Source organism: Scomber japonicus, chromosome 16 (genome assembly GCF_027409825.1).
Source record: "Scomber japonicus isolate fScoJap1 chromosome 16, fScoJap1.pri, whole genome shotgun sequence".
Classification (NCBI taxonomy): domain Eukaryota; kingdom Metazoa; phylum Chordata; class Actinopteri; order Scombriformes; family Scombridae; genus Scomber; species Scomber japonicus.
Genome location: NC_070593.1, coordinates 20,744,560 through 20,753,935, shown reverse-complemented (window position 1 = coordinate 20,753,935; position 9,376 = coordinate 20,744,560). Strand labels below are relative to the sequence as shown.

At 39.9% G+C, this 9,376-nt stretch overlaps 1 protein-coding gene across 2 annotated transcripts; it reads right to left on the bottom strand.

The window, feature by feature from the left end:
- Positions 1 to 3,284: 3,284 nt before the first annotated feature.
- On the bottom strand, positions 3,285 to 4,879 carry nkx2.4a (NK2 homeobox 4a). 2 transcript variants are annotated; one of them, XM_053335754.1, is made up of 3 exons: positions 4,510 to 4,879; positions 3,525 to 3,973; positions 3,285 to 3,443 (listed from the first exon to the last, which is right to left on the bottom strand). In XM_053335754.1, exons 1-3 carry the CDS (start codon positions 4,877 to 4,879, stop codon positions 3,285 to 3,287), a joined length of 978 nt encoding a protein of 325 aa, XP_053191729.1. The 2 variants fall into 2 exon arrangements, with proteins under 2 accessions (XP_053191729.1, XP_053191728.1); XM_053335753.1 differs by having other exon boundaries at positions 3,285 to 3,973.
- Positions 4,880 to 9,376: the final 4,497 nt, after the last annotated feature.

The following is a 9,376-nucleotide window of genomic DNA, read 5'->3' as shown; positions in this document are numbered from 1 at the left end:
AGGAACACATCAATAGGACTTGAAAAGGTTTCTCTGCGATCAGACCTTCTGACATATTAAGTAGAATAATGGGGAGGAAGGGAGTTGGGGAGTGGGGTGGGGGGGGATGGGGGTAGTTGCAGAGATTGAAGCAAGGCTTCCTTCTACATTCACATTATGCATTGCAACCTGCAATTACCTGAGAAGAATAGTCTAAAAAATTCTTTGCATCAGTGAAATAGACTATCCTCTGCTCCAGCCTTTATACAAACAATATGGCATTGAATAGTGATAGACTGTGTCCAGCTCTGATGGGAATCTATGCTTTGTGTGATAGAGGCAATTTTATATATAATGTACAACTTATTGCATTGCTTTGTTTGTGTATGTGAATGTGTGCTAGGTGTGCATTGACATGAACATACATGCAGCTATCTGTGTGTGTTTGTATATGCATGTGTGTGTGGGTGGGTGTGTGTGTGTGTGTGTGTGTGGATGCTGTTAACATAGACAACATAGTTCTGAAACTATGCACATATGTGGAAGTAACACTGTAGCAGCTGCAGCTCCAAAACTTTCCAGACAGAAATGGTGATGACGATGATGATGATGATGATGATGCCAACACCAATTACAGTGCCCAGCCAGTCTCATATATCCCTACAAAGAGAGGTGCCCCCCAATAAACTGAAAGAAGCAACAGGCACAATAGCCAGTGATTACCAAGCAAAGCCTATTAGTGTACCATAACTATGGCTATTGAAAAGAGAAAAGAATGGCTTCACCTCCACTTTCATTTCATGTGGTCCACCGCTCATTCATGCCCTCAATTTAGACACAAAATCTATCAGCAACATCTTGCATCATAAAAGTGTATATTGTGGAATGCATTTCTCTTTTTAATGCTCTTATCAAACTCCCTTCTGATGGAGTTGTTGTGCTCAATTCCAAATGTCAGGTGCATATTGGCTCTGATGCTTCCTTCGAGTGTAGGGATGATAGCACATATACATACAGCTGCCAGGTATGTGAAGGGGTTGGAAATGGAGGCTCTCCAAGGACTCCATTGAGACACACTGATAGCCATCATCATCATCACAGGGTGTCATCAGGAAGGGGATTGAGAAGTAATTTTCAAACGTGTTTAAATGACCACAGGAAATGAAACGTTAGATCCTATTATCAGCCGCTGCTGGTGTAAAAAAGGTTTTGGAGGACAGAAGCAAAGAGGAGCAGACACTGATGCTAAGTGATGACCTTAAACACTTTGGAGTTTGTTTGCACAAATCATTCATCTTTTAAAGAGATTGATCAGAATGAGACTCGTGTGTATGTGTGTGTGTGTGTGTGTGTGTGTGTGTGTGTGGGTGTGTGGGTGTGAGAGAGAGAGAGAGAGTGTGTGTGTGTGTGTGTGTGAGAGAGAGAGAGTGTGTTAAAGAAAGTGTGACAATGTGCTACTGGGTATTTTGAATATTATCTTACAGTGCCTGGTCCAGAAAAAACAAACCTTTTAAGAAGAATAAAAAATAACAGTAAATAGAAATATTGCAAAACTTGAAATATTTGTACTGAATCTAGAACAATTCTTTGCATATCTTTAGATTATTGTTGTGATATAGTTTGTCAAACAATAACTGGAGCAGAAATGATTTAAAGGGGATTCACTTTTGAAGCAATCCTACTGAAATATTTTTCTTTAAAGGAATTCATTTATAAACAAATCAATATTCTCATTTTAATACCACAAAACACTGCAAATCCCTAATATTATTCTCACATAATATATAACAGGCAGCCATAGAGCCTTATTATCACTCCAATTCCGTTTTAGCGATGACCCATGAATTTGAATTGAACTGAAGGTCTGGAACTTTTTTTAATTTTTGTTTTAGGTAAGAGTTAGAAATAACACACATATCATATTTTTTATGATTTGCATTTGATTTAAAAAAATGTTAGAATGTAAAAAAGTTAGAAACCTTCGATCTAAACTGTACATTTAGAAAAACGAGAGAGACATTTTCAGCATGATAATAATAATAATAATAATAATAATAATAATAATAATAATAATAATAATAATACCTTACAATGCCAGGGTAACAAACTTTAAAACAGGACAAAAATAATGCGGACCATGCATCATTGCTTTAAATGATATATTCCTTTAGACTGTATATTTCTTCGCATCATAATAATTAGTTCCAATAATTCACAGTAATTAAAACCTCGCAGTCACAATAAAATAGACCAATTTTACATTGCGGCAAAACGAAAGCCTGGGCCTATTAAAAAGGGCTGAATCAATATGTTTGAAAAGTTTGTTAAAAGTTGGATATGTTAATATATGAATGTATAAATTAATGTCAATATTAAATCTGCCGGAAAGGTGTTAGTGATTTTTCAAAGGGTGAATTCCCGGTCTTAGAGTCTTGCAGACATCCTTCATGAAAGGCAGCCCTCCAAAATGTCACCTGAACAATGCTGGCTCCCTCATCGACCTTGCTTTCCAGCTCAATTTGGTCTCAATCACAACATAATGAAAATGCACTTCAAAACAGATTCCTTTTAAAAAATTACGTCTTTAGGAATAGCTCTCACACTTCAAGTTATTTATTGTTAACGTTCACTTGGTTTTGAAACATATACAGCAGCCATCACGCATTTGTTCCTTTTTAACTTACAAAAGAATAAAGAAACATAAAAGTGGACGCAGTAACGATTATTATACAGTTAAACGCATTCTTGTGTGTTAGCCAAATATACAAGTCCCTACTTTATTTAATAAGTCTAAATGAATACATTAGTTTACAATATTAATATGATAAAATACCAGGTTATCACCGCAAATAAGGAGTGGTGGCTTAGTGTACTTCAAACCTGATCCCACCTCTCCCCTCAGTCCGAACTCAAGTGAAGCAGCATTCCTTTTTGTTTCAACAACATAGACTACGTTTAAAACATCATGAGGAAGGTCCAAAACATGGATTACAAAAGGTCCAGAAACGACATAATTGCTTTCAAGGGCAGCCATTTCTGTAATGTTCAAAAATAGACTCCCCTCTCAGAGATGTCAAGAAAATGTGCCCTGATCAGCTGGTGCGCCTCTGTGCGCCTTGTCCCCTCCAACACCAAAGGGCCCTCATTTTCAGCATTTTCATATATATATATATATAGATATATATAGATATATATATCTATATATATATATATATATAGACATATATATATATGTTTTGCTCTTGCATGGGCTCATCCGCAGGTTCACATAGAAAAAGTGGAAAGTGACAGTACTGTATTAGGTCCTACCACGTTCTGCCGTAGAGGAGGTTTGAGCTGACCATGTTACTGGTGTAATCTACAGCAGATGTGTCTATCTGGGCCATGTTGAGCTGGCTGTGCAGTGAGGGGGGGCTGGGTGACATCTCCTCCAGCTCCAAAGCGTTCACCTGCTGGCTTTGATGCTGGGCGAGGCTGCTGGTCGAGGATGCGAGCACGACTCCGGCTCCGTTCTGTTGTTGGCTTTGTTGTTGACTCTGTTGTACCTGTTGCTGGTTCGGTGTCGGCGTGTTGGAGCCGTTCTGGCACGGTTTACCGTCCTTCACCAAAACTGGCACGGCTACGCGCCTCGGGGACTGCGACTGCTGTTGGCACAGGTTACCGTCCTGTTGCTGCTGCTGCTGCATCTGCTGCGCTGCCTTGTCCTTGGCCTGGCGCTTCATCTTGTACCGGTGATTCTGAAACCAGATCTTCACTTGGGTCGGCGTCAGGTGGATCATGCTGGCCAGGTGTTCCCTTTCCGGCGCCGACAGGTATTTCTGCTGCTTAAACCTCCTCTCCAGCTCGTAGACCTGAGCCTGCGAGAACAGCACGCGCCGTTTCCTCCTGGGCGCAGCGTGGAGAACTGGCATGGATTTGGTGGCGTCCGCCATTCCTGTGAGACTCCCCATGCCGGTCATGTTCATACCTGTGGAAGGTCCCATGAATCTAGAAACTTAAAAATATACATACATATACGTGCGTTCAATAAACAGAAGAGGAGAACACTGTTTCGCCTGAAATAGTCTTTATTGAAATGTTTTTAAATGATATACGTTAATTATTGAAGTTGGCAAGCATCAGCTTTTGTCCTGTATTTAAAATAATAATAATGATAATAATGATAATAATAATAATGATAACAATAATAATAATACTAATAATAATAATAATAATAATAATAATAATATCTTGCCTTGAGTAGTTACTCATGCCAAAGATTAAAAAACTCGAGCCAGACTTGAAATAATGATCTCCTTTTCGGTTTAACCATAAGTCATTTTAAATGAAATGTTTTCTATAATTGTGTATAATATTTGCATTCATTGTTTATCAGTAGTCTCCTGACATCAATAAAATATTTTTCAAAAGCGATACAGTTTTAGTCCTGTGCGTTTTTTCTCCCTTGTTCCTGAATGTATATTATTATTTATATTTACAACGGAAAAGAACAAATGAGAAAAGTGTGTATAAATGGAGTAAAAAACTTACTTGTGGAGTATCTTGGATCGGGGTTGGCGCTGTACCACCCTGTTGCTGCTGCACTATTCCGCATGCTTTCCTGGTACGACGGGAGGTCTCCCATGTTGCCAATGCTTCCATTGCAGTATCCCCCCATTGCGCTGTGGGAGAACTGGGAGACGGTGTGCGGCATGTGGTAAGTAGTGGCCACCGTGGCGTTGTGGCCCATGGAGTGCTGTTGCATGCCGGTCTGAGACACCTGAGGCTGTCGGTAGGCTCCCAGTGGAGAGGTTAGGTTTCCTGTGCCGTCCATGCCACTAAACTTCTTGTAGGTCTCCTCGATTGGACTCAAAATATCTGTCACTGAAAAAGGCGTTGTATGCTTTGGGCTCAACGACATGATTCAGAAAGCAGGTAGATTTTTGTGTTTGAGCAGATCAACCGTGTTGTTGTACCGGCTCTCTCCTTGGTGGATGTCTACGTAAGAGAGTGCTTGTAGTGCGCCTGAGATCCTATTGATCGCCTTGGAGAAGGAGGCGAGCCCAGGGCGCTCTTAGCCCGGGTTTATTGGAGCCAGGAGCCAGGTTTACGACAAACACAGGGGGCGGAGCAAAACTCCTAAACCAGCAAACAATAGTCATTGACATTTTAGTGAAATAATTCATGAAAATACACTTTGCTTTATATTAACTATACATGAATAAAACGACTCCACGTTTTTATGATTCTGTCCTTTCAGACAACTATATACAGGTGAGAATAGCCCATTATGTGCAGCACATCAGCTGATCTGACCATATATGAGTACTATTTTGCGTCAGTAGGGAATTCCACTCTTTCTAGAAACTTTGAGAGCACTTTGAACAAACATAAGGGCCACAGAGTATCATCAAAGAGGCACAATGAAGTTGTATGACCAGCTCATTTATGCTTCTTAAGCATCATTTTTGCCTCACCAGAGAGGGACAAGTCCAAATAAGCTCAAAATGACAAAATGCTGAAAGGGAAACGGCAATAGGAATCCAATCTGTGAGTATATCACCAGCACACATTCATGATCAGCAAGGCAAGGCGTGTGTATAGAATTTAGAGATTAGATTTGCTAAAAACTCATTTTCATAACTCAAAATAATTCAGGGGGAAAAACAAAACAACGACAACAAAAAACCCACAATGCATTTTCACATTTCTCACACAGGTTTTATTAGACTTAATGCAATTTGGAGACAATATTGTAAAGCCCCAAAACCCTCAAGTCTGGTCAACATGCATTAATGGCACTTTGCAGTCTTGACCTGACATTGTAATCTCTGTGCAAACTGACTGGCGCCAGGGGAAGAATCAGAGGAAGAGAGTGACAATAGAGGGGGTCAAAAGACAAAAGAGCTTCTACAAAATGCACTGATAAAAACTAGTTAATGTAGCTTCCCATTATAGCCTTACACGTGGCTCTATAACGCATTATTAGCCGTATAGCTCATTAGCTTTACATTATAGATATAGTCTATTTCTATGTCTACCTTCTATCACGCTTCTCATAAGCAATTATAATGATGGCTTGGGGCTGATTTATGTTTTTCATCAATATCACCAGTTTACAGCAGACAACAAACGGAGCAGGTGTGCTGCCCGGAGGTTATTTTCCAGACGTGAAACGTGTTTTCATCTTCCTTCATTGGAGGAAGGAAACACTCGTCTGCGCGGAGCCACTAATGTAATTTAGCATGGCATGGCAGCAAGTAGCTACCTACCCTAATTGAGCAAATGAAGATGTGACATGGTCAGCCATCAATTATAGCGACATATCAAGAACACCAATCTCCGGTTGAGTTGATAGTCTGATTGTAATAAATCATTGTTCTTATGCATTTTTCAGCAGCCGAATTTCTCCTTCTCTCACCCCCCACCTCCCCCAAAGCCCCCCCATCAGATGCCTGGACTCGGCAGCGGATTTAATGTGAAGTGGTTGGATTTTATTGTTGTTGTGGAAAACAAAACATTACGCGCGTCAATGTGTTCCAAAGTCAGCTGGAGTTGTCAGAAAGACAGTGAAGAAGGAAATTTAAAAATCTCATATTCACGAAGGCTGTGGTGTAAATAAAACACTCTCCCTTACAAATCTCCTTATCAAAGAATCAAAACTGAGAAAATCATCTATTATCTTAAAGTAGAGTAGTCATTCTTACCGGCAAAATATTGTTGTACTTATCCAGACTCCTGTGCGCCTTTTCCACTCTTTTGCCAGCGGCAACATGGTGTCTTTTCAGGGCGAGAAGAAAGGTAGGCCTCGGCCCAGACCTCTAACATTATGTAAATGAGGCAAACCTCTCAACCTTGTGGATTACTGAGTCAGAGAGCAGGACCCTCGTCCACAGACCCTCCACATTAGGATCCCATAAAAATCTGGAGCTGGTTGGCTGCATGCAACGCTTAAGAGAGCAATAGTCCACATTAATATAGTTGCCAAATCTAAGTCAACTTTTACATCCAGTGAGTGAATATGATGTGGCTAAGGCTGCAGGAGATGGATAAACGGACGCGCCAAGGAGCAGTGAGGAAGGCCCAGTGAAGGTTTGTTAATACATCTGACGCTTTTTTATAAAGACAATCATTTTAATTGACAAGCCTTTGTGCAGCTGTAGATATGTTACTGAATAGAGTTTGTTGCTGTGTGTTTATAGAATCCAACAAGCGTGTTGTGTGCATGCTGATAAATAGCTTTCAATACAGTCTATTCATTTATATTAGCCTACACTGACCTTTGCCGTCCCAAGGTGAATAACAGTGTAACATTGATGGCAGCATGGTGAGGAATAATATGTATTTTATTCCGAGAATTACGCACGGGGACGGTGAGCTTGTTTGCATTGTAACTGGTTTGCTTTTGTAAATACACGCTTTTGAAATTGTCCTCTTTGACTCTCTGTAGCCCACCTAATATAATTGTCAAACTTTCTAGATAATTTTACTTATTTCGCCAGCTCTGTAAAATGACTTAATTGAATATAAAAAATAGACGCCTTTAATAAAAGAATGACAAGCGTCCAATTATTTTATATTAAGTTGGATTTGTGTCAAGCATTTCTTTGCTATCAGTGATCAAGCCTTGTAAATTGTGTGCATTAATAAAAAGACATAAAAGCAGAGTCGTCGTGTTCAAATAAACAGCGCGGTCTTTGTAAGGACATTTAAACAACATTTCCATTATATTAGGTGCAAGCGTCCATCGGGCTATTTCAATGTCGTTAAACAGGACATAAGAACAATCCATTTGTGTACCTTACATCATATTGACAACCTTTTCCCGATATCATCATCCCCCTCAGCTCAGCACAGCGCAGCAGATGGACCAAAGCGCCTGGTTGCTGAAGTGCTTTCCTCCATCACTTCGTTGCTAGTTCAATACCCTGAGAGATGTGGAGAGATGGCTGAAGGGCCGGGGTCCTGACCTGCCACCTCAACCACAAACCGGCCGAGCACAGAGTGCAAAAAACATGGGGATTTATTTAGTCTTACAGCCCTTAAATCTCTAACTCAACTCTTAACTCTTCTTGTTATAACGTGAGAGGAATTTAAACAAACACAAAAAATGTTAACAGGTTGCCATTGTTCTCTTCATTTTTCTCTTTGGGCCACGCTGAAGAATCGTTGATAAATCCCAGTTCCATAAAACTTACAATGTTTAAGGTATATGGTAAATCTGTCCAAGTTACATTTTGCTGGTCGTGCGTAATTTACGCACGGACTCTTAGTCATTTGTCTCTGCCTCTCTCATTCTCCTCTTGTTATATCAATACATTATTTCGATTCGTGAAGCCTTTCATTGAAAACATCCTGATGCATCTTGGGGATGGTTCCTAAGGAAGAGGTAGACTTATAAAGGCCACCTTTTGTGTGGAAAAGCCTTTCAAATATTGCTTGCGCACTAAACAACGTCCTTCAGGCCTGTCTTTTTTATCAATAAATTAATGGAGAAACATGGCACGAATTTTCCTTTTTTGTGTGACACGGAGCACGACTTACAAACTAATGCATTTCAATTGGAAGTATCTTTCTTGCCTGAACCACGTTGAAACCACCCTTTTAAAAAATAACGTTTTGTGGTGTGACAACGCTGTTGTTAACGTCTGGTTAGATTTACTCACAAATCCACTTGGTTAGGGTTAGGGAAAGATCATGGTTTGGGTTCAAATGATCACTTGAGGCGTGGTTGGAGGCGGGAAGCGAGCAACGGTCTCCTGCAGCAGAGTCCACTAAGTTCACTTTTTACAAGTTAGGATCTATCCATCCACACAACCCACCACCTCCGAATATGGAAATGTGTCACCTTAAATAGACGCCATCTGAACTGAGCCCCTTGACAGGCTCTTTGAAAGTCCTGCTGAGTGTGACGAAAAAAGTGGAAAATTCGTGTCCATGTACACAAATCCATAGATTCTATTTGAGACTGTGTCACGAACTGTCGTGATACTGGGCTGGTCACTTCCAAACTGATGTTTATACTACATCTGAATGGCATCTGTCAATATGTGAAGTTCTTACATTACAAATTGTTAAAAGTCAAGTAAAAGAAAGTGGAATATTTCTGTAATATTTTTAAGTAAAAATCAATACATTTATTTGTAATATAAACTTTGTTTTCTTACAAGTAATTAAAAGATTCATTCGTAAGTTTTTACGCACAAAATATAATAAATCTTCTCAGTATCCCGCAGAGCTGTAACGAAACCTCATTTAAAATGTCGAATACTAGAAATTGAAACCAGCAGTCTTGCAACCCTACAGATGATCTGTATTCTTCACTCCAAACTTAGAATTCAAACCACATCTGTATTATGTTGGTCACATTGGGTGAATTTGTGCGAATATTTGTGGAGGAAATTCTACACCTGCGGTC